The sequence below is a fragment of the Ammospiza caudacuta genome, chromosome 14 (assembly GCF_027887145.1).
Source record: "Ammospiza caudacuta isolate bAmmCau1 chromosome 14, bAmmCau1.pri, whole genome shotgun sequence".
Taxonomy (NCBI): Eukaryota; Metazoa; Chordata; class Aves; order Passeriformes; family Passerellidae; genus Ammospiza; species Ammospiza caudacuta.
In genome coordinates this window covers 10,614,621-10,640,489 of record NC_080606.1, presented here as the reverse complement: position 1 = coordinate 10,640,489, position 25,869 = coordinate 10,614,621, and the positions used below count along the sequence as shown (strand labels likewise).

The 25,869-nt window shown below is 41.6% G+C and overlaps 1 protein-coding gene across 2 annotated transcripts in view; it reads left to right on the top strand.

Annotated features, from left to right (window-relative positions):
• GRIA3 (glutamate ionotropic receptor AMPA type subunit 3) overlaps positions 1-25,869 on the top strand; it is a 140,385-nt gene that overhangs the window by 72,194 nt on the left and 42,322 nt on the right. For both annotated transcript variants that reach the window (XM_058814315.1, XM_058814314.1), the window contains exons 5-10: positions 6,534-6,587; positions 8,072-8,233; positions 11,963-12,130; positions 14,430-14,534; positions 15,820-15,927; positions 17,089-17,295. In XM_058814315.1, the coding sequence (XP_058670298.1) occupies positions 6,534-6,587; positions 8,072-8,233; positions 11,963-12,130; positions 14,430-14,534; positions 15,820-15,927; positions 17,089-17,295 (804 nt within the window). The remainder of the gene's footprint in view (positions 1-6,533; positions 6,588-8,071; positions 8,234-11,962; positions 12,131-14,429; positions 14,535-15,819; positions 15,928-17,088; positions 17,296-25,869) is intronic.

Genomic DNA, 25,869 nt, shown 5'->3' with positions numbered 1-25,869 from the left:
TTTTTTTCTGAAATAATTTCTAATGTAACCTTTCATGCACAAATTAAATGTGCATAAAATGTGTTCCACAACACAGTCTTCAATCAGCAAATGTCAGATTAGTTATGGAAAAAGAAGTTGTAGCCATATGGAGGGAGAATGGAGCACCACACATCTTTCAGATGTTGCATTTCATTACCCTCCAAGGACTAACATGTACAACCACCATCTCTCTGGAGATGGCCTAAAAGCAGAATTTCACTCTTGATGTGACTGTCATGGAGGAGAGAGGCAAGGCAAGGAAGGACACAAGGGGGCCAGAGGGGGAAAACCTAATGAAGTGCTTCAGAGGCATCATTTCCCTGCTTCCTCCAAGCACATCTTTGTCCTCTCCTTCCAGGAGATTCCGGTTCTCTAGGAGAGGATCTCCCGTGAGAGATTCGCTGCAGAACAGCCAAAAGCTGTTTGAAGAATGTTTTATATGCCCAAACAAATGATCTTGATATTGTGCTGTAGAGAAAAGTGAGGATTTGGTTATAAAATGTAGTCACAAATGCATAAGATGGCAGTAGCACGGAAGTGAAATTCTTAGGTCCACGTACTGCACAAAAATACAAAATACATCAATTGGGACTGTGTGGATTTGTGACATTCTCTAAAGGGCAGGAAGGCTTTGAAATGGTGGATGAATTAATCTCAAATATATATTCAGTTGTTTTTTATCTGCAACAAATAATATGCGTGTGGAATCTTCATCTTAATATTTAACACATTCTTCATTTAATGTTTAACTCAAATTTAATATAGTACTCATTCTTCATATAAATGAAATCATTGTTTACTGCATATTTTACAGCATCACTATCCCTGGTGGCCAGATTCCTGTCCCATTAATACCAAGTGAAGAGATAAATTGCCTTCCCTGGGTTTGCACTACAGTTACAGTCACAAGGTTTTGACCCTTTGTGTGAAGGAAGCAGCTCCTGCAGAATGTGGAAATGGTTTTGTCTCTGCAGAATTAAAGGCAGGGCAGGCACCACTTGTTTGGCAGTGACAGACCACCAGCAGCTGAGATGTATCTTTTGTCCCCATGAGATTGTGGTTCCTGTGGAACCTCATATATTGGCACTGGTGGTGTTGATGTGATAGAGTCAAAATCATGACTCAAAAAAGCCCTTTTTTATAAATATACTGAGAGAAGATTGAACCTTGTCTAGTGTTTATAATCCTCAAAGGGAATTTGGTCTTCCTTCAGAGGCTTCTGTGTAAATTGGAAAATAGGTGAGTGGGCTCTGCCAGCTTACAGTAAAATTGAGCTACTGGGGTTACAAGGAATCTTATTTTTACTGTGGTATCTGGTTAGATGAGGAAAGTCCTGTTCCCACAAGAGAAGTTTTCTTTTCTGTTCTCCTACCGTTTTTCCTACTCCTGTCTGGAAAGTTTATGTGACAAGGGGTGACCTGTGCAGAGCAAACACAGTGAGCAATGATGATTTACTACTGTCCATTGCTCACATGGTCACTGACACTCTAGGGGTGACTCCTGCATTGCTGTTTGTAGTGCACTGAGGCAGAGAGCTGCAGACCCCATGGGCAGTTCCTCCTTTTGCTGAGGGGTAGCAACAGAGCTGAGATGCAGAACTTGCAGATGGCACTCAAGAGAGGTTAAACATCTTGCTAACATCCTGACAACTTCTTGGGCCTTGCCTTCAGTTTCTATTAAACTAACTGGATGGTCACCCTGATACTCTGTTGCTCTCCTTTTTTCATTTTGTCCTGAAGACAAATGAGCTGATTCAGTAGGGTGCTGCATCACAGCTTTTCAGTCATTCAGTCAATGTAGAGGCAGGAGCTGCTCAGGTCTGAGATGAGCTTCAAGTAACTCCATCCTCAGAACATAAATGCTTTCAATAGGGCTAGGAGGTAGAAAACACCTGACCTGCTAGCCAGGTCAGAAGACAGTGTGCTCCACAACAATTTGGGCTTGCCAGACTGTTGTTGCTATGCTTGATATCCCTCTGTTCCCATGAAGTGCAGTCAGCACTGAGAGCTCATCCTGATGATGCTGTTAAAATTTTTTTATCCCTGAGTCCATTTATCAGCTTTGTTTGTTTGCTGTGGGAAAGAAAGAGTTGTGTGATGACTTCTGACATTTGCTCACTGCTTTGAAGGCAAAGGTGTCATAATTATATTTCTATAGTGAGGTGTAAAGGCTCATTATTGTCTAACCAGGGATAGCTAAGTTCTCCTGTCTTCAGAAATGTGCATGTACACTTCTGTAAAAGAATCTACTGAAAAACAGTAGATTCTTTTTTAAGTGTAGGCTTTTTGTGACAATGGAACCCAAATTAATGTATAAATAGCCTCAACAAAAACACTTTTTAACTCTGATCCTATGGGAAATTTCATTTTGCTTACTACTGTCTTACTAAAACAGAGGAAAGAAGAGCTCTAGAGTTAACACTGCCTCATTGTTCCCAGATATGGTGAAAATGGAAAGACACATTACAGCAGGTCAGATCTCTGCCTGTCATTCCATTAAAGTGGCATATTTCTGCCACTTGTCAGGTATGAAAAGCATAGTAAAAATTTTCAGACCTTCTTTGTGGCAATACTGCCTGTCAGCATCGGTATTTTATGTTATGGGAAGATCTAATAGACTCATAAAATATTGTGGGTTTGAGCTGTAGATGAGGTAATCTGTACTTTTGTGATCTAGTTTTTTTATTTCTTTTCTCATTTGTAAATAAAGGATGATATGTCCTTTGGTCTGACATCCTGGTCAGACTAAACTGACCAGATTCAGTGGATTCAAGTGTAGGAAAGATATGCTCCTTACAGGTAACAATTGGACATGATAGTTTTCCTTTCAGTGCTGCCAAATTCATCATAGCTCCTTCTCTCAGTAAAAGTGCAAGCATATCCTCTTAGCTTGTATTTTTCAATGCCTTTTTGAAATTAAAGCCCACAGAGGCAGAAAGGTGGATTTAAAAATGACTGAACTGCTGGGCTTAGAGGGTTGTGATCAGCAACACAGAGGCCAGCTGGAGGTTAGTTACTGTTTGGGGTACCCTGAGGGTACTGAGGCTAATCCTGTTTAACATCTCTCTGAGGGATCTGAAGGTTGTGGGATGGAGTGCAGTCTCAGCAAGTTTGCAGATGATACCAAAATAAGAGGAGTGATACAGTACACCAAGTGGTTGTGCTACAATACTTGACAGGCTGATGAAGTGAGAAGAATGGAACCTCACAAAGGGAAGTGCAAAGCCCTGCACCTGAAAAAGAACAACCCCATGCACCAGTACAGACTGGGTAGAGGCTTCCTGGCTGGAAAGCAGCTCTGCAAAGAAGGATCTTGGGCTCCTGGCAGTTGAGCTGACCACAAGCCAGCCCTGTCCTGTCACAGCAAAGGCCAACAGCATCCTGGGCTGCACTGGATTAGCATGGTCAGCAGGTCACTAAAGGGACCCTTCCCTTTTACTCTGCAGTGGTGAGGCTGCATCTGAAGAGCTGTGACAATTCTGAGCTCACCAGTGCAGCAAAAACATGGGTGTCCTCATGAGAGAATTGCCACTATTGCTTTAGAAATACTACAGTGGTTCATACCAACTTAATATTAGCCAGTTAATAGCTTTAGTGCTATCTTCCAACATTTTAGGAAAAATCTGAAAAGGCAAAAAATTTGTAGTTGGTTATTTGTTATAATGATGACTGATGCAGTGGAAACAAAATTGTCTTTATGCTTGCATTTAAAAAATAACTCCCCTAGGCAGAAGGAAAAGTAAAATTGCCAATGGTGATTTAATTTGCCAATCAGGCATATAGGTCTGTACTTCAAGTAAGCCTGCTGCTGACCAGCAGGTTTTACTTTTATTTTGAAAGCAGATACATTTTAGTTATGCTCCCTCTAGATGTTCTCTTAATTAATTGGGAACATCCAAAGAGTTAATTAAAAATACAAACTTTATTTGAATCTATATCAAACCTGACATTATGATCTTTTTATCTACAAAGCAAGAATCATGTGGGATCAGAAATCTGAATTATTCATTATAGTTTCCAGCTATTTTTTTCTCTTCTCCTTTGTTCAGTGTAAAATCTTATAAGCTTTTCTTTCAGTCAAGGTGAAAGCAATATTAAGTCTTGGAAGTCAAACTTACGAAAGACATGTAGCTCTGTGAAATCCTTGCCCTGTAATCCTGGCTTTCTATTCACCACCACTATTCAATATCCCACTTTCTGTATAAGCTTCACAATATATCAGCAGTTGATGAGATTTATTTGTTATACTCCTGTTATGCTGTTATACTTCTGTTTTCCTTCTTCATAAAAAAGCTTTATCCATCACTTGGCTCCCCTGGGAGTAACACATGTCTGTGATTGTTTCTGCAGGGCTTGCTAATCCAGCAGCTCCCTTCAATATGCTGGACAGTTGGTGCAGGGTGGAAAGTGAGGGAGGAGGAGACTTGTACTTGTTAAGATTTAGGACAGCTGTGTAGTGTGTTGTGAATTTTAAACACATTGTTAAGATCCAGTTCAATAGTTATGAGCCGATGTGGTCGATTGTATGAATAGAAATGCTGTCAGGTCACTTCTGAAAGATGCTTTATGAATTACAGCTTGGCTGTAGTATGTTGGACTAATAAACAGGGTCATTTTGAAGACATGACAACAGATAAGATGAAAGTTGAGTCTGATCTATGCTAATGAGTCCTACATTTCCTATTTGCAGTGTTGCTCCTGAGGCCTGTAGCAGTTCCATGTATGTTTTTCTTACAGCCTCTGACTTCATCTGTGGTGATATTTTTCTCTTAAATAAACACATTTCTGCATAGAAACGTAAAATCTTTCTTATTTGTTGTTAAGGTTAAAACCACAATTATTGTTCTTAAGTTTTTTGTCTCTAACCTGCCTTTAAGGTGAAATTAAAATGTACAGAGAATTCAGTATGCAAATAGCATGCACACCAGATGATCTGAAGGAAGCCTGCACATTTCCACAGAAAACAAATGTGAGTGTAGGAAAGCAGATGCTTTCTACCAACAGAGTGTACATACAATTCCCAAGAGGACCTGAACAACAGTTTATTTTCAGGCCGCTGGAAGTATGCAAATTCCTACAGAATTAAATGTGAATTTAAAGGAAATGGCATCTATTAAGGACAATACTACCCAAAGAGGCAATTGGGAACTTAATAATTTAATCAAGAACTTGAGCAGGCTCAGCAGTATATCTAAAGTCAGTGACTCAAATGTCATCTGTTTTTAGCAAAGACGTTAAATGGTTATGTTTTCTTTCAAAGTGTGGTGTTTGGAGTGTGTTTCTCTGATCATGGAGTAACTTTGTAAGGTTATGTATAGATTTTCAGATGGTTCATCTGTAGGACATATACTGCAATAATAATTGTTTATTATTATGTTTGCTGGTTTTAGCTCAGCAGTCCTGGGTAGAATGGATTATGTCCTGACATGCATGCAAACATCACAATTATAAATTAAATTCATACTGGTGGATGTTGTTCCATTTGATGGCTGTGGGACTGGATGGATGTTTCTGAGGTTATAATCTGAAGGCAAGGGCATGGTTTTGCACAAGTGGCATTGCTGGTGAGCCAGGTGCCCTCTGTGTAGACATGGGAAGTGCTTGTTTTCCTTCCTTCTACAAAAGCACAGGATTCCTGGAGTGAGGGAGCACACAGGACGGCAGAGTTCAGGCTTGCCAGACAGTGCTGCCTCCACTGTTCCCCGTTACCCTCAGAGAATCCAGCTGCTGAGTTCATCCTGCTGCCCTCTTGTCCCTTAGCAATTCCATTTAATGACTGTTTGTGCAGGGAGATGCCCAAGTGAGGTCAGCCAGGGCAGGAGATGTTGCTTAGTGGAATGTGCAACATAACATTTAGTGGCAATTTTGACAAAACATTGTAAGGTCAGATGTATCCATTTAGATGCACCAGAAATGACAGGTTTTCAGGCCCTTTGGAACCTGTCAAAAGGCAATGAAGGTCACTGCTTATAACTTTGGGAATTTAACTTTAGACATTCATACATGAAAAGGCTTGGCTGGGATTCTTGTAGGGAGCTCCCTGTTCAGCTTGGAGCCTGCCCAGCCCTGCTGTGCTGGTACAGGTTAACACAGTGACAGGCTGGGCTGTGTCCTGCACCTCTCCTACACTCCACAAACAAGGAACAAAGTAAACAGGAGTTTACTGTGGGCAGATACAGTGCTACCTCATTTCAGAGCAGAAATACTTGAACTGATAACTAAAATTAACCTGGTCAGCAGGGAGGACACTGACCACAAGAGTGAATTTGCCAGGTAAGGTCATCTCTGCAAGCAGAATCTTCCCAGCCTTGTGAGTTACTCTTTGTTGTACTGTGCCCATGTGTTTGAAAAACATAAAGGACTATATCTTGTCTGTAATGCCACAAATCTGCAATATTTATGCTGCCCATGGATTGAACATAGAATTTTATCAAAATGTTCATTCTCTGTGTCTTTTCCACTAATTGTCATCTTCTTACAGCTGAATAATCTGTAATGTTTTTCTCCACACAGGTAGTAATACTCGGAAAACACTCTAGAGGCTATCACTACATGTTAGCTAACCTGGTAAGAACTTTTCTTCATGGAAAGTATAGCTGCATTTTAGAGGGTAAAATATTCTGTTCAGGTTATGAAAACTTTAATCAGGAAGTGGAAATGCATGGATGAGTACTTGGATTTTGAGAAATTGCTTCAGTAAATAGTATAACTGGTATGTCATCTCTACTCAGTTTCTTATGACAGAAAATGTCATGTCCTCTACTAATTTTAAAGTAATAATTTAACTATATATTTTCCAGTAATTTCTATCCTCACAAATTGGATGTTTCTGTCCTCATAAATTGTGACTGTAATTTCCTAGAAACATATTTTGAATTTAAGCACTCTAGGAAAAATAATTGTAGCATGTTTCTGTATAAACATGCATGTATAAGTGGTAAAAAGCTGCAAATTAGAACAATTCTATCAAGTAAACCACCAAGGCTGTTTAGCCTTTCTTTTGTATTTCAGAGTGTAGGGTTGTGCCTGTGTAGGTGCTGATCTACCAGGAAGAGGCTATACATTTCTATCTGTATCAGAGCTTCTTCTGGAGAATAGGATTGACTTTCAGGAATGTTTGTGATGCTTTTGAAACACCATCTACTTAAATTCCTTACAAAAAGTCTTGTATTGTAATTCATCCTGCAGGAAGAGTCATTTTTAGGTTCTGTGCCTACTGGAAGTAGAAAAATGTGAGTTTTTCCAAAACTCTCACTTTCTAGTTGGCAATCCTAATTACTCAAAGATTCTCTGTATCCTTGTTTTGGTGTGATTAATGCAGAAAAGACAAATTTTTAAATATCCTTATTTAGTATAAGTACTGTATGACTTTAAGATGCATCATTTTGCATTATAAGAAGCAGACGTGGTCTCACTGATTAGCTCGTGCATAGAAATACAGAGGTTCTTATTCTGGGTTGCCTTTTAGTATGTGTAACCATTGACATTCAAATAAACATGACTGCAATCAAGTCATACTAATCAAAAAGACTCCAATTTACTGCCTCAGGTATAAATAACAACAAAGTGGGAGAGAATCATCCCGTTCCGTGTGCACGTGACATGCTGAGTGGTGCTGTGATGGAGAACTGCCTGGCAAGAGATGGAGTGGTTTTCTTTCCCAGCCCTGAACCTTTGCAGTCACCTTGCTGTACAAATGGGATTTGAGGTCCTTGACCAGTTTTCACCATGATTAGGACAAAAGAGGAAATGGTACTTCAAGTTCCCCTGCTGTTTTTTTTCTGACTGGCAAATATTACCTACCACATTGCCACATCCCAAAAAGGAAGTTTTCTATTGCAACAAACAAGAAGATGTTTTAAATTCTACTCTATGCCACTATCAAAATTCTAATTGTGATAGTATTTGTCTCCTTGGTGGAATATTTTTAGCTAAGAAGAGGGACATTAGGCAGTATCCTTTGCGCTGCACTTGTAGCAGGTAAAAGTGAACCAAAGGGAAGTGACTTTGGATGACAGTGATTCTTTGTTTTTCTACATGTGTCCTCCCAGGGTTTCACAGACATTGTTCTGGAGAAAGTAATGCATGGAGGTGCCAACATAACTGGATTCCAGATTGTTAATAATGAAAATCCAATGGTTCAACAGTTTCTACAGCGCTGGATGAGGCTTGATGAAAGGGAATTCCCTGAAGCCAAAAACTCACCATTAAAGGTATTTATTGTAACCTATCAGTGATGGACCTGATATGCTTTTAACAATTCTTTGGGAGTTTGTAACCTCAGATGATAAGTGCATGATTATGATGAGAATATGTCACAACAGTCACTGCCTTTCCAGAAGAAAGAGGCAGAAGCTGTTACACCAAGTGCCCACCATGGTGGGAGCTCCTCAGAAGAAAATCCTGTCACTGTGCAGTGGATATAAAAACTTCTAATGTGAATCTCTTGAGTTAGTCTTGGGCTGAATATGAGGGCTAGTGAGGTTAGTTTTTAGATGCAAAATGTGGATTACTAGTCCATTTTAATGGTAATAGAGAATTTCACATGCAAAATGAAGTAGCTTTGGATTCACTAAGGAGCCACTGCTGCCTCCTAGTCACTGCTGGCAGTTACCCTCATAATCTAAGCCTCTGTTTTGCACCACTGTCCTTTACTTAACACTGTCCTTTACTTAAACAGTCTGGCTATTAAAACTGGAACCAATACAATTTTTCAAATATTTTTTGGATGAAAGTCCCAGGTTCACCAAAACTGTCACAGATTAGAGGAAGTAAATGCACCTGTTATTAGGAAACCTGCAACCTGTTACTATCTCACCCAGATTTTGTTCTGCCTCAGCATCTTTCATAGAGGAGGATGCTATTCACTGTCCTGTGAAGGAGTGCATCAGGGAAACTGTGTCTAGGCACAGAAGTCATAAAATCTTCTAGGAGCACTGCATATTAGTAATGTTCCTTCTTTCTTGTCTTCTTTTGGTGGGATCTGTTCTTTTTCACTGCTATGCATAGATGATTGAAACCTGGGTATGGTAGTATACAGACTGATTTCTCAGGGCAGCCAAACCTCTTGCCCTGACAAGACAGTTCATGTCTTTGGTGTTTGATTTGGCAAGGACACATGCAAATTGATGGAACAGATTTGGAATTGAAAATTACTTTGATAAACTGGAGTAATGTCTCAGTATGAGTAAGACAAAGTTCCGGAAAGCATTAAAATACTAGATAAGAAGGAAAAATCTACTCCAGTTCCATGCATGGGGGGCAGCAGGGTGGGCAGTAGCCCTGGGCTGGGAGCCAGACAGAAAAGGAGCTGCTGACAAGGGTCTGCTCCTTCTGGCAGTGCCATTCATTAATGACTGGTGCCATTTGGAGATACTGTTCCTGGCATCATGACATTTCTGTGAGGGAGGAAAATTTTCTTAATCCCACGCCTTTCTGGCATTTCAGAGGAAGCCGAGGAAGGCAAACAGAGGCCCACAAAAACCGGATTAGTGTATTGTTGCCTGTGGATTAGAACTTAGTCCTGCTTTCTAAAGCTTTCTAGCAGTGATGCAGAAGTGAAGATAAGTATCATACTAATCTTAAAAGCTTTGAAATATACAAAGTTAACCTGAGATGATTTTATTCCACTTGAAAGCAATTTACCTTGAGGAAAAAATTATTCTTCCTCCTTAAAAAAGAATCTTAAGTATATGGTAGAAACACAAAGATTACATTACCTTTCCACAAATGTGCAGCTCATTATAGAAATGTGCACAGTATTTGTCAATCAGACAAAAAGCATACTTAAGAATTGATGTACAATATTTTTGATTAGGAAATAAAATTGCCTAGAGATTAAAGTCCTGATGTTTAATTTATTCTGCATTTTATCAGCCTTTCCCTTCTTTCTCTCTTTTTTTCTCTTTGCATGCTCATGCATTTATAAGTAGAATTCAAATAAAGTAGAAAATTAGATAGCTCTCTTGGCATGACTTGGAAGGGACTGCATTAAGGTTATGACAATTGACGCAGTCTGCTGAAAAAATTATCAATGTGTAAGTTTTATGTAGTGCTAGATTGGACAGCTAATACAAGACTTTTTTTTAATACAGGAACAAATACATTAAAATTACTGTCCAGTTCTGTATTATTGTGTGGATTGTGGCGTATATAACCTTTGTTAACTTTGTAAGAGAGGAGAGAGTGATTATTACAAAGCATCACAGGGAGAGGTAAAGGTGGGCAGGATCAGAGTGCCTGTGCTGTACAGAGCTGGAACCACCACCCACTCCCAATGAATTTAAGCTGCTGTCATTTAAAGCTCAGTGAAATGTCTGCTCTATACCTTCTTCACAGCCCTACCTTTGCACTCTTCTTTATGACACGGTTCTCTTGATCTGCACATGCAGACACTCCTTGTTCTGTGCAGAGTTCCTGTGGCTTGGTATCAAACTGAAGAACTTGCAGTAAGATAATACTGAGTGTTAAGAAATGCAGAACCTCCAATTGTGCTATCCTGCCCTACAGGATAGAATTAATTTCTGAGTATAATAAATCTTGTCCATAAAGAGTGTAGCTGAATAAGCAGCTGAAACTTGGATTTCTGACTTTCTAACTCATGCATGGGCAGCAGGTTTTGTGGCCTGAAATCCAGCACAAGGTTCCTTGGGTAGCAGGATCTCTAGACAGCCAAAAGAAGGGCAGGTGCACTTTCCATTCTTCATTTCTTCCTTTGTTCTCTTACAAATGATGTGGAGGTATTGAGGTTCATTTACAAGGGACTTGAAATCTGCTCTTACAGAGTGAGCATGTTCAATTGCTCCCAGTACGTCCATGCTGAGAGGGTCTCCTCTACACATAACCTGGAATTACAGGTGTGGTGTAATGCCAGTGGAACCCAGGGATGTCAAATACCAAAAAAACTCCCTCTTTGATGACATTTTCTAGGTGATGCTAAATTTATAGCATTGGGGGTGTCACCAGATAACATGCAACAAGCAGTGAATGGAGTTGACAGCAACAGGAATATGTAAGTTAAGTTGTCTGGGGGTTTTGTTCCAGAGCTGCTGCTCCTCAAGAGTTTCCCACCCTCTGCAGATTTATCATGGAGTAAGGGAAGGCAGATGGTGAATTACCAAGGTGATGTAATTCCTAAAGTGTGTTTTGTGATTACTTGTTTGTGTAGCTGTTTTCTAAGAAAAGTAATCTTATCTATTCCTTGCCACAGATGCTACCTAATCAGGACTGTGATCCAAACAGAAATGATTTATGTTAACTTCAAGTCAAAGCTCTCTTGGCAATCTTGTTAAAAACAAAAAAACTACCTAATGCAAAAACTCAAATATGAGCTTTCCTTTGGTATCAGTATGGTCCAGCATGGAATTGCAGACATTTGTAGTAAGCTCATCTAGATGAGCAAGTTTCCAATTAAATTGAAATTTTATGCAGCTGTGAACTGGTATTGTTATTTTGCTGCTATATGCTATACAGAATGAAAATATTTTTAATTTGTTAATTGAAATAGGTGGAATTGTTACAAAGCACCAGCTGAAGGACAGAGAGCAAGCAAAGGGTCCACAGTTGATAAGATCTCTTGGGGTCAGAGTTGGTTTTCAAAGTGCAATTCATCTCTCTAGCTTTCTGGAGACAGGAATACCTCCAATTTTTCCAGCCCCTGTAGTGATATAAATTATTTTAAAGAAGGTTCAAATCCATGTACTGATAAAAAGAAACTCCCTATATGTCAGTGTGAATTTGGTTCACTGGATAATTTTGGGTCCCTGGAATTTTTGTTTTATGTAGCCTTGCACCTCATCTCTGAACAGTGACAGCAGATCAGTCACCAGCCCTGAACAGCAAGCATGATTCTCCTGTTCTAACAAAGAGGAGGACTTGATGTGATACCTGGGGCAATTCTAAAATTGCAGTTTGTTGCTGTATTTTCTTTGTGTCAATTGCAGTACACGTCTGCACTGACCCACGATGCAGTGCTGGTGATAGCTGAGGCTTTCCGCTACCTCCGAAGGCAGCGTGTGGATGTCTCCAGGAGAGGCAGTGCTGGAGACTGCCTGGCTAACCCTGCAGTGCCATGGAGCCAAGGAATTGATATAGAAAGAGCACTGAAAATGGTAAGGGCAAACATAACAGCTGAAGAGCAACAGCAGCAATTCTGTAGTGCTTGTGTCCTGCTCCATGAGCACAGAGCTTCTGTGCTCACACAAACAGCTGCAGCTCCTCAGGGGGAGCAAAGTAAAAACAAAGGTAACGAGGAACTTCAAGGATGGATAAAATATATTCAATAGAGGGCAAGGTGTAACATGCTAGCTCTCAAAACTTTGGCCAAAATCCCTGTGGTACTGATGCAGCAGCTGCCTGATGGTGCCCACAAGAGCACCTACAGTTCCCCAGCTCTCCTGTAACACCCCAGCTCCCCAGGAGAGTAAGCATGAGCCATTTTGCAATCAAACACACCTTGGGGGTTTGTAAAGTCAGGGTGAGCCTGCAAATCTGACTAACAGAACTAGACTGGGTCTTTGGTACATGTGTTGTAATTCTTACAGGGATAGATTTGTTAAATGCATGTGTGCAGTTTTGATAATTTGCCAGTAAAAATTCAACTCAGATTGGTTTAAAAAAGTGGAGAAATTGTTGTTGGTCATATTAGTACTGGTATATCTCAGCACCGTCCTGAACCTAGGAACAGTTTTGCCTCCAACCAGTGCTGATTCCTGGTATAACTTTGCATTTAGCCAGATTACCTTCTGCATGGCCAAATTTTATATCCTTAACACTAGTTATGGCATGGGATCCACCTCACTTATGTCTCTAATATTGTTGATTTTTAAACTCTTTTCAGTCTGCTATTTGCTTTAAAGCAAGTGACTACAGGAAAAACCGGATAATGTTTTTGTAGATACAAAAGACAAGATTGCTGTTTTTAATCTGACTCAAGAAACTCTCAAACAAACCTGTTAGCATTGATTATATTAGACAGACAGATCTGGACACTTATAAATAGTCACTCTGCAATTGCCTCCACACGCTGCCATGAAAAGTGTTTGAGTCCTGGCAAGCCTTCCTGCCTCAGTGCAGCCAGGTTTTGCAAAGTGCTGAGTTTTCCCACCGAAGAGAAATAAATTAAATTTGAAGCTAAAAGGTGTGCAATGGAGGAAGCTCATGTCTCAGTGGGCATCAGGATGGAGCCAGTGGAACAAGCTCTGTGAGACACCCAGTCACTGCTGTGCTAAGGTAGCCAGACAGCTTCCAGTAAATGCCAGAGGCAGGCACAGCAGCTCACATCTGGATTCAACTTATGTGTCAACTACCCTACAAATACATTTGCTCAGTCCACAGCTGATAAGACCTCTTGGGGTCAAATTTGGTTTTCAAAGTGCAATTCATCTCTCTAGCTTTCTGGAGACAGGAATACTTCTGATTTTTTCCAGCCCCTGTCGTGATATAAATTATTTTAAAGAAGGTTCAAATCTGATTTGAACCTTTCTTTTTATCAATACTGATAAAAAGAAACTCTCTATATGGCAGTGTGAATTTGGCTCCCTGGATAATTTTGTGTCCATGGAATTTTTGTTTTATGTAACCTCACACCTCATCTCTGAAGAGTGACCAGCAGATGAGTCACCAGCCCTGAACAGTTTGCCTTTGACTAGTCTAACACCTCTTCCTGTAACTTCTACAGTTTTTGCTGAATATTAAAGCTAATTTTCCCCTACTGAAGTTTGAGACTGTTACCTTTTCTGCCTGAGATGACAGCTTGTCAGTGTTAAGTGATAAAGGAAAATGCCTCATCCTTTCATACAGGGAAATAAGAAAGGCTTTTTTTTGAGACAAAGTACTTTATACTTCCCCTTCAGATGATTCATGTGAGTAGGTAATGATAATGACTTACCGTCTGTACACCCATCCATCCTGCCTGAGACCAAAACCCCATAAGCAGTAGAGACAATTGTCTGTGCTCATTCAGAGAAGACATTCATTCCTTTCTCCTACACTGGGACTGATCTTAAAATAAAGCACTTCCCAGAATGAACAATGAGATGCCATTCTGGTCTGTACTGCAGATCACTCTGTGCCATATTGTGAGGGCTTTAACTGCACTAATTGTTGCTTGTGCTTCGCTGATGCTCCATTCTGTACCAGTGAGCCCAGTGTGACCAAGCATGGCAGGATCAGTCTTTCTTACATTTAACATACCTGCAGGGCTAATTTCATTTAAATGCAGCTCACTCTGGCTCACTCTGAGTCACCAGCTGAGTGCTAACAAATATTTACAGCTGGAACTCAGAGAATGGGGGCTGGGGTTGTTTTGAACGGTACAATTGGCTCTGTCAGAAGCAGTACAAGTCTCTTATATAGATAAAAAATAAAGTGAATCTTTTATTAAAATACTTTTCTGTTTATTCCCTCAAGGTGCAAGTTCAAGGAATGACAGGGAACATCCAGTTTGACACCTATGGGCGGAGAACAAATTACACAATTGATGTGTATGAAATGAAAGCTGCTGGGTCACGGAAGGTGAGTTTCAAGACATGGATCCAGATTTCACACCATCTCAAATATTTATTCCAACTAACCAATGAAATTCAAAAATACCAGAGATGCAGTGTAATAACAGGGTCCCAAAGAGTGCCCCCTTCTTGCTGTCTTCCCTATCCCAGGAACCCTCTTGCATTCAGTTCCTGGACTGAACTACTCACCCTGCTTAACATCTTCACTGGTTCTCATGTCAACTTCAAACACAACTTTTTCCCTTAAGCCCTTCTGGAGCTTTTCCACTGCCAAGCGTAATACCTGCTGTCGTGGTCCTGTGCTTAGTCCTATCTTCTAAATTCCTCTCCATCTTTCCCTCCCTCTCCATACTGGGCTTTAGAGCCACAGTGAAGCTAGAACCAATGAAAGCTTCTGAAATTAAGAGAAATTAAGTTTGGTTTTATTTAGAATTTCATAATAATTCTCTTGTCTCCTAAATAACGGATAGATCCTAAGTGGGATAGTTGCCTATATTGGTGTTACAAAAGAAGTTTAAGGCAGATGTTCAAAACCATTATGTAGACAGGGTCACAAAAGTATTGAGAGAATAATGTGTGTAGGAGTCTCTTAAATCCCCTGATTTCACCTGGACATAGGTTCTTAACCTGCTTGATCACCACTGAGACTCCTTAAACAATTCTGCACATTTGATAACCAAGTACCTCTAAACATGGCCCAGGCACTCAGGGGCATGCAGAGAACAGTGTTATTCCTGTGTTGTGCAGACATACAAAAGCCACTGATAGCCCAGTGATGCAGTCAAAGGTCAGCACCAGGCAGCTGATAAAGTCACCTTGTGCTGACAGAGGGGTTTGTGTCCCACTCTGGAGATAATGCAGCTGTGCCTGCATTGCCAATGATGTCTGTGCATCTAAAGCCAGCTCAGGTCTGCTGGGACTGTCTTGAATAAAAATCTCAAATTCAGAGAATTTTACTCAGAATGCTGTGCAGTTTCTTTTCTTGTCTGTAGTATGTTCTTATGCTGTGGATATATGGGAATTTATTCCACAGGCACCATACTGATGTGAATTGAGATAGGGAGAATTTAATATGTATTTTCACTTAGATTTGGCTTGTGCTGAATTGCTCTTGGGCTTGAGAACATTGTTTCTTTAAGGAAATGGATGTAAAGCTAATATAGTCCCTTAATGATAAAAACAGTGAATGAGAAATGTTTCAAAGCCTTAGGTTTTGACAATTGCTCTTACAAATTCAGGTACCAGAGTCCTTGTAAAGGTATGTAATGAGGTAATAATCTCCATTTTTATAGGCTGGTTATTGGAATGAATATGAAAGATATGTGCCAGCATTAGATCAGCTGCCCTCTAATGACACTTCATCTGTGGAGAACAGAACTATAGTAGTCACTACCATCTTGGTAAGTTTTGTGTTCATAGTGTGTTTGTGTTTAGGGAACAAGGCACGAGACTCCTGAGGTGTGTTAGACACCTAGGCAGGAGGCAGATGTTGAATACTGTGTGAATTCAAGTGACTGGAAAGTTCAGTATCTTCCAGAGATGTTCTGAGGGCTTGACCCTGCTAACTTACGTATGTATCAGTCAGTCTGCTCACAGGAGGAGCTCACTGAGCTCACCATTGAGCTTTGCTGCTTCCCAGACACTTGAACTCAATTAAGTGCCTCATGTAAGTGAAGTTATTGTGCATGCCTGTAAATGAGCACAGAGATTGATTGGCCTTTGTGCTGCAGAGTCAAATCTTGCACCCCTCGCTCAGGTACAGCTCCTGTAAACTCAACCCCTGTGGACTGAGTAAGGGTGGCACAATGAAGCCTGTAGAGAACTGGAACTGCTCTAGCCCTGGGTGAAAAGCAGCCTTTTCCTGCAATCCCAAAGGAGCAAAGCTCTTCATGTGTGTCACGAGCAGCAGCACCTGTGTCAGTCCCAACACCTCTACAGACCTGCTCTGTACAGCTTCATTGGGACTTTTGTGCTTCTTACATTTCTACTAAGCATGAGTTAATTTTAAGCTGTTTCCTGAAGCATTGTATTTTATACTCCTGTGGATTTAGTGAGATATAATCAGCATTTCAACTAGAATTTTCCAAGAAGGCTAAGGGAATTCAGTGACAAAAAATGCTGCTGAGGACTTCAACCTAGCTTCCCTTAGGCTTCTTTGAAAATATCTCCTTGAGAGCCCCATTCGTGGCCACTGGGGCCTTTGGAAATTGTGGTGATGGTACAGGTGTTGGATATGTCAGTCTTTAAACACTAAAATTTGAATTATTGCTGCAATTATGCTAATTGACTGTCTAATCAGGCCTAATTCTGCAAACAGATGTGTAACTTTCTTTAAAAGTCCTGTTTTTAATAGCTCCTTACTAGGAATACAGTCAATAGTATGTGTGGCTGTAGGACCAGCCAAGGAGTTTTATGCAGAAGTCTGTCTAATTTCTGTACCAAAGCAGGAAATATTGTAAATATTTGCCAGTAATATAAAGGATAATAACAGCTATCATTTTGTGTGGTTTACAGCTGTATTTTACATTCATAGACTTTTGATCTTTACTTTTGTTTCAAAGGAATCACCATATGTAATGTATAAGAAAAACCATGAACAACTAGAAGGGAATGAGAGATATGAAGGATATTGTGTAGACTTAGCTTCTGAAATAGCAAAACATGTTGGAATAAAATACAAACTGTCAATTGTTGGAGATGGGAAATATGGAGCTAGGGACCCTGAGACTAAGATATGGAATGGCATGGTGGGTGAACTGGTCTATGGGGTAAGTTTCTCTTAACCTTCATTTTAATGTTCTTTATAAAAAAATATGCTCAAAGTTAATAAACTGCAAAATAAAGATCATCTGTTTGAATACTACCTTTAAAATTCTAGATATTTCTTTGTATTGCCATTTTTATAGTCTACTTTTCTAATTGTTTCATTGCAGGAAAGTATCACATTTTACTGCTGTTCTCCAAATCAGAGTCCACAAAATGTTGATAAGTAGCATTGGGCAAACTTCAAATTCTTGCTTACAGCAGAATTTCCAGTTTGCTCTTTATATGCTTCTTCTTCATTTGCCAGATCTCCTTTTTCTGTATCAGTCTCTTAAGTGCTGGGGGGTATCTGATCTGGGATACTGAGCCTTGCTGGGTCCCTGATCTTGGTTTCTGTTTGACCCATTTAACTCCATGGTTACTTTTCAGGGCAAGAAGCAATGCAGGTGTGAAATCACCCACGTTTTTTTCTCTTTAAACCCTGGGTTTGGCTTCAAAAATCAACTGTCAGACAAAAAAAAAAGGCTAATTCACTGTATTCTTCTTTATATTTCTATATCGGGTGTACAGCACTTTGTTTAGTAAGAACAAAAACAGTCCGGAACTGCCATTTTAGAACCTTCTTTAAAAATGAGAATTTTGGAATACTGTTAAACCAGATGGAAGGGGGAGAAAATTGTCTTTACAGAAAAGACTTCTCAAGCTGATATTTCATCCTTTTTTTTCCTCAAATGCTAATGAGATGATTTGTGATTCCGCCCAAATCTTTTTTGCAGTTTATTTTTAACAAGCTTCCCTTTATTAAAAATATCTGAGCAGAAGTGCATATTTCAATTGCATCCTTTTGTTCTGTGGCTGAGTGTAATTTCTAAAAGTCACCTCAAAATTTCCTTGGGATAATGCATCATAATTCTTGCAAAATGTTTGGTGAGATGATTCTTTTCCAATGAATCAGTCTTTTTTAAGTAATTGCTAGATTTTCACAAGTTTTCTTACTCTGGAGTAGTCAGTCCTGATGCCTTATTATGTAATTGGTAGCCTATTCAACTTGAAAATGTTTTATAGAAATAACAATGGTTTTGTTGCATTGTACTGTGGCAGGGAGGGAAATCTACTGATTACAGAAAGTAAACAGGGTTCTGGACCCTTGGATTACTTCTTTGCTTCCCTTTTGCTTTGAGGTCTGCCATTATGCAAATCTTCTGAACTCTGCATGCCTCAGTTGTGCAATTTGGGAAACTGAAGTTCACTCTCTTAGAGAGCACAAGTCCATTGAGAACCTCTGAAGCAAAGGTTTAGTTTAGTTCCAAGCAAATTATACCGCACTGGAAACCTATACCCTCAGTTGTTCTGTGTGTGGTTCAAGAAATATCAAGAGTATCAGCTGGAATTGCGTCCTTTTGATGTTCTTGCGAGTGACAATCAATGAAACTTGTTCATTCACTTATAAAATAACCATACCATGTGGAAAAAGCATGGCAAAAGAGAAGCTGAAATTGCTGCTAACAGTCAGAGCACAGGGGCTGTGTACACTAGGGGAGAAAGGTGTGATGTGGGCTACAGCTTTTGTGTCTTGAGCCCAGTAAGATTAGTCTGTGCAGCTGCCATACAAGATCCACCTGCATGAAGGGCCTCAAAGATGTTCTGAGGGCTGGAACACCTGTCCTGTGAGGAAGGGCTGAGAGAGTTGAGACTCTTCAGCCTGATGAAGGCTCCAAAGAGATCTTAGAGCACCTTCCAATACCTGAAGGGGCTGTAAGATAAATGAAGAGGGATGTTTCAGAGGGTCGTGGAGTGATAAGGCAAGGAGGAATGGCTTTAATCTGAGAGAAGGCAGATTCAGATTAGATATTAGGAAGAAATTCTTCATTGTGAGGGTGCTGAGGACCTGGCCCAGGTTGCTCACAGAAGCAGTGGATGCCCCATCCCTGGAAACATTGAAGGTCAGGCTGGACAGGGTGCTAAACACCCTGATCTAGTGGAAGATGTCCCTGCTTACTGCAGGGAGGTTGAACTAGATGATCTTTAAATGTCCTTTCCAACCCAAACCAATGTGTGATAAGCAGTTTGGCTGCAGCTGCCTTTTCCACAGCCTCTTGGGACCAGCCTAGCTCAAGAGAGCTCTGCCTCCTTAGCATCAAACTTAGCCCTAATCATACTTGTGACCTTTCCACACCAGCAGAACCAGCCCTGCAGGCACCACAGACCATTCCTTAACCCCAAACCCACCCACCATTCTCTTTTTCCCCTGCAGAAAGGTCAGTTCCTTTGTATTCTGAGCACAGTTTTCATCTGTGTTTTCTCGTTAATGAAAAATTGAGGAATGTTTCCCTCCCTGACCCCCAGCAGTTCCTGCACTCATGCTGTGAGCTCTGTTACTGAAGCCTCTCCGCTGCCATGCTCAATTATTCAAAGGTCAGATATGTCCCATGAGGTTTGAGTGCAGACCCAAGTTAATGCTTCCAGCCCTGTGCTGCTGAGCCAGCTCCCCAAAGTGCCCAGCTGAGCTGAGCTTGCAGGCTGCATGGAAACCCACCTGGCTTTCTGGCAGCGGGGAAAACAGCCCCTGAACTCCGAGTGCAAACCTCACCAGCCCTCCAGACCTTTTCCCAGCTCTATTTGCAAACATTGTGAAATACCCTTGGCCTCTTTCTCCATCCCTTGAGAGGGGGATGTGTACCACTATCCCAAGGATGTGCACTGAGCCCTTTGAAGATGAGAAGTACTCCAGAAGTGCTAATTATTTGGAGCAAGCGCCTCATTTACGTGCTAACTTTCCTTTATCTCTCACGGGCTTAAAACTCTATTAGGGAACTAAAACTACGTGAAGGTAATGCCCCTGTGAATCTTGTCAGCAAAATTACTCAAATTTGGCTCCTCTGGATTCCATTTTGGGAAGACAAGAGGCAGATTAGATTTTAAGTACCTTTGTTAGCATCTGTGGAAGATAGACTTGGTAGGATGAAAGGAGCCTGATTGGTTTTGGTACCAGTTATCCAGCAGCTCAGCTGAGCTGTGGCAGAAACACAATCCCTTAGATTGCATTTGTCTCAAGTGATAAGCAGTGACTAGTCATTTGTCACTGCATCTTCCTGACCCAGCAGCCTCCTTGCCACCACCTGGCAATGCTGGGGCATCTCAGCTAGTTTTTTGAATACTGAACCCTTTTTTGCATTGCCCTATGCATGCAACTCTTTTCTAAAATTGCTCTTAGGACAATCATAGGAAATGAATGGCTTGTTCATTTTAATGTTAAAACCCTAATTAACTGTATTTAATGTTTGGGTTGTGCCAGTTCATTGTTAATATTGCTCTCCATTCCTGTGGAATGCAGCACAGAGTCAGGGGAGAAAGGGCAGCCTCCAGACTCTGCATTGGAGGGGAGGGCCCCAGTGTGCACTGAGCTGATCCCAAAGCACCAGGGGGGCTGTGTCACCCTGCTGCAGCTCTGGAGGGTGGCACAGCCCTGACTCCAGTGAAGGACTCACTGGAGGTCGGCTGGGCTGACTGGAGCAGTCCCTAGAGTTACACATTGACATTTACACACTAAAATGCTTCCCATTAGAAATTCTCCCTCCCCTGTCTCATATCACATCAGGTCTGGTTGGAGGGCATAAAAGTCTGCTGTACGGTACAGTCCCCGAAGTCAAGGACAATCTCAGCTGTGCCCCTTGGGCCTTGCAGTTTTGCAAAGGGCTATGCCCATGCACTTGGTTACAGAGGGATGGCAGCCCTGGAGGCAGGGAATTCTGCCTGAGCAGATATTTCCAAACTCCTTTGCTTCAGGCAGGAGAACCCAGCAGGCTTGTTGGAGAGGGAATAACAGAGCTTTGTGGTTTGTTAGCAATTTTTAAATGTTAGTGATAGTAGTAGTAATGATAATTTTAATACAAATTAATAATAATAATAATGAAATTTTATATAAAAGGAAATGTATTTGATTTTTCATAAATCAAAAAATGTCAGTTCAGGCTGAAAAAAAAAAACCTTAATTTTTCTATTTGACTCTGATATGTCAAAATAAAACTCTTCATCCTACCAGATACCCATTCAAGCACTGTTATTTTTTTAAGCAAAGAGAAATTTCCAAAGAACAGTGGAAATTTTAAACAGAATAAAAATAGAAAATAGGTAAATCTTTTTTCCTGGACATTTCAGAAGGGAAGTAGCTAAATCATTCTTAGTCCAGGAGACTGAATTGCTATTTAAATCTAACCAGCAGAGCAGTCCAGCAAGGCAAGTGCTGTCCTGCAGTGACCCAGGGGCTGAGGACGTGCCCTTGGCTGGGGCAGAGCAGCAGCAGCAGCTCCCTCGGCCCCTGTGCTCGGGGCTTTGTACCCACCAGCTGCTAAGCACTAGACAGTCGTCTTTTCTCTTCTTTGGGGTCAGCCTCTTTCTGTAGGCTTTTATTTCTCCTTCCCCTTTTAAAGCAGGCTGCTGTTCTTCCTTCCCTGTTCAGCCAGGGGAAGCCATCCCTCCCCGGGCCTGGTGCTTTTCACAGCGCTGAGGCTAATTGGCAGGAGTTTTAACACAGATCTTAATTGTAACTACAAATGCTTTGGGAATGAAAAGAGCAGCCAGACCTTACAGCCTTTAAAACTCTGCTCAGGTTGAAACAAGCCTTTATAAAAACCTCTCAATATGTAAAATAGCACAAAGGAATGAAGCAGGGATGTAAGGGACAGGCAGTCCCCGGAACACGGCAGCCACCGCGGTCTGTCAGAGAGGGACGGCCGACACATCCCCTGCCTCGAGCAGACCAACCCACCCCATGTGGGGCTGGCCTCTGGCTGTGCCAGCAGCAGGCAGAAATACTAAAGATGGCACATACAGTCTTTTAATCATAGCAGAGAGGTAAGCTAATTTGATCCCTACTTTTCTTTAAATCTCCCACGTGCTCTGAGTCTATGGTGAAGCTTGTCCTTTGCTCCTCACTCCTGGTTTCTGCAGGAGGGAAGCCCAGGTACAGGTCCCCAAAGGCAGCTGTGTGATGCTGCTGCCCTGCAGCTCAGACAGACCCTTGCCCTGTACACATGGACAGATGTGGGGTCCCTGGCCAGGCAGAGCTGTGGTGGGGGACAGGAGCACAGCCCTGGCACAGAGTCACGCTGCCATGGTCCTGGGCTTTGGCTGACCTGAGTCCAAGCACAGGCAGAGGAAGCACACATATGTCCACAGCCCCAAAAGCAGATGTACCCTTTATGTCTCCATCTGTGAATGGCAGGAGTGTGTCAGGATGAGCTGTGGGCATCCACAGAAGTCACAAATGGACTTAACTTTGACAAACTGTGGCAGATGGGGCCCAGTGCCATTTTAACACCTTAATACCTTTTTACACTGCTCAGCTAGGGGCACATTAAGGCTTCAATGCAGCATGTTGCTAGTCAGGTATGACCTGTTGGCTTCAAATAAGTATGAGCTAATGTGTTAAAACCACATTGCCCCCATGACCTGGCCTCTCAACACACCCTGAATATCCTTGGGGATATTGGACTGCCTTTACAAAGGTAGCTCTTACCAGCTGATACCACAAGTGATGTGTTGCTCTGTCTGACACTCTTTTCTGCTACCTGGAAACCTCAGACTGCACTGAGAAGTGTTAAAACATGCTCAGAGACAGTCACCTTTGCAGCACAGTCCCTTCAGGTGCCCCTGTGTACCTACATCCAGCACTTTTGGAGTGCCCAGAGGTTTGGCTGCCAATGGACGTCTGTCAGTGTCCCTCTGCTACAGTCTGCACACAGCTGGGATTCTGCGTGGCTTCCTGTCACATAAGGTGACTGCAGTCCAGACCCACCTCTTGAAAAGTGACCCTTGAGCAAAGGAGGTGTTCAGTTCTGCAAGCAGGAGCACAGCCCAGATCTCATTCTAGTGCACAGCTTTGGCTTTGGGAGAGTCATCAGTAGGTCTGTAAGCAGAAAAATCCCATTCCTCCTTTTGGATTACAGAGGTGGAACATCTTATCATTTCTCATTCTCCATGTAGAAGGATATTTCCATTTGCTATTTTTTTTCTCCCTCCCCATAAGAGTCTGGAGGTTTGCAGCTCCCTGGGGTCATCTTTGAGCAGAGTGGGCAGCGCCTCTGTGCTGCCTGTCCTCTCTAAATCCATCCCTCCCACACTAGTAGGCAAAGACAGAACAAGCCTCAGAGGAATCCATGACATTTCTTGCCCGGCTCAAATGCAGTGAAGATGATGTTTGAAACACCATTAGTCATGAGTGATTAGCAAAGCTCAGTTGTTGAGGTTCTTAAACCCCTCTCCAGTTCTGTACGAAGAAGGGCATGTTTGTGGTTGTGTTCTTTTTAATCGAGCTCAATTTGTATGGGTTCTGCTTATCTGCAGCCATAACAGGGAGGGAAATTCTCAACAGTGCTGCAGTTATTAATGATCCTTTAGGGTGCTTAGAGCTCTCCATAAGCTCTCCATTTCAAATACTGTATCTCTAAATAAATAAGCAAAGAGAGAACTGGTTTTTAACCTCCCTAGTGCAGCAAATATTCAGGGAAGTGGTGAGCAGCCAGGTTTGGGTGTTGGATTGTAGCTAGTCTGCTTGAGAGTGCCCTGGTTTCCCAAGACCCTGTGTGGCCATGTTTGTTCCCTCTGCAGAAACAGAAAGGATGAGGGTGGGTTTTGGTCTTTCCAATACAGTGAATGCCTTTGGTAGGGATGGTAGGAAAGCAGGAAGACTGAGATGTATCAGAAAATTAGTATTTGTATCCCATTTAATATTATAAGGCAGTTTGAAATTATTTACAAAGAAATCTACCCTGTATGGTATGAACATGGTAACAATCAAGGCTTTAACAAGTGATTTGTCAGTGCTTCAGCATCAGCTTCATCCCCCCACAGGAACATCCTGCATGAACTCAGCTGGGCATGAAGGAGATACAGACCTTATTGCATGCTGCATCAGCACTTAGGAAGATTTCCACCATGTCTACTTTAGCAATTAACATATTACTTTGAGAGAATTAAAATTCTCCAAGTCCACAAAAATGCTCCAGCAACTAAATGCTCTTGCAGCTGAAGCACCTTTCCCTCCCTTGATGGGGTGTTCCAAGGCTGGCAGTCCATGTGCAGAAGTGCCTGGGAGGAAGGCACCTGCCTCCCACCCAAGCTTCACTTCACATGGAGCCACTGCTAAGTCTCCACAGGAGTCCTGATCCATTAAGCTTGCTCTAATAAGGATTAATTTGTAATTACCTCATTAGTTCAACAGGAAGTACAGTGGCATGGTCAAAGTGCTTAGTCTTCCAGCTGGCTGTGGACTCTGACTATATTTAAAAATTATATTCTGTATGAATCTCACCCTGACTGCAGACATCTGGTATTTAACAGGAGCTCAACAAGCATCAGCTATGAGAGAAATATATGTTTTGGGGGAATTCCTCAATGAACAAGTTCCAACATCTTGCAAAGATGTTACCTCACTCTACCCATACCCTCCCCTCCAGCCTCTCCATTACTTAGGTGATGAACACATTCATCTGCAAAGCCAGGAAACATCCAGGCATCCAAAGGCATTTTCAGTTTTTATATTCAAGCCACGTTCAGATAGATTTTTGCAGTAAGTGACCACAAATCAGCTGAGGTTTTCTCCTTGAGGAAAGGGCTACTCGAGGGGAAAGGCAGTGTCCCAGTACACATGACTGTCAAAAGGGACTGAGCAGGGCTGTCAGAGGGGGCACCCAGGGCCATGGTTTCCAAGTGGCTTCCTTACGTGCACAGGCATGGTTTTATCAGATTATTCCAAGCACTGAACTTGTGCATGTACCTTGTAGCTGCACAGACTGGTAGGAGCTGTCGAGAGATATTCATGGGTGGCTGAAGCAGACCTTGAGGTTGTGTGTGGAAGTGGGTGCCGTGCAGAGAGAGGCAGCTGTGGGGAGGGCCAGCCCTCATCTGCCAAGGCTGTCACTGGCCTTGGTCCTGAGCAGTGCTCCAGGATGGCTGCACGGTGCTGCTGAGCACCAAGCCCATTGGTGCTCTGATCAGCTGTATGAGAAGCCTTTGCCATTTCTGCTTATCAAATGTAAAACCCAAACCAATAGCTAGGAGGAGGAACAGACCAGATATTAAAGACAGTCATGTACATCACCATCAGATTTACATAAAGGCATATTCAATTATTTTATGGCACAGATCTTAATCGTGTCGTATTAACATTTCCCATTAACTTTTATTCAAACTTCCACTTAATCAGGCTTTATTTTTCCACTTGAAAGAGATGCCTGTTTACTGGTGGGGAAAAAAAATCTCTTTAAAAGGTGCACAGTGGTTTAGGTACTCATAAGTCAAGGTTTCCCTAAGAACCATTTTTCCTTTCTGAAATTCTTAATTACCAATGAAAGACCGTCTTTAAAAATATCAATAACATGAATATTTAGCGTATTTAAAATAGTGTATGTAGACTCTCATAACACTCTTCAAATGAAAAGGGCTCTTTCTTTAGCATTCCATTCCACTCTCATACAAATACACCTGCTTGAGTACTTGGCTGGATCAAGACCAGGGTATCTAAGTAGTATGACTTGAATCTTTATAGCATAGAAATACAGGTACAGTTAAATATGTTG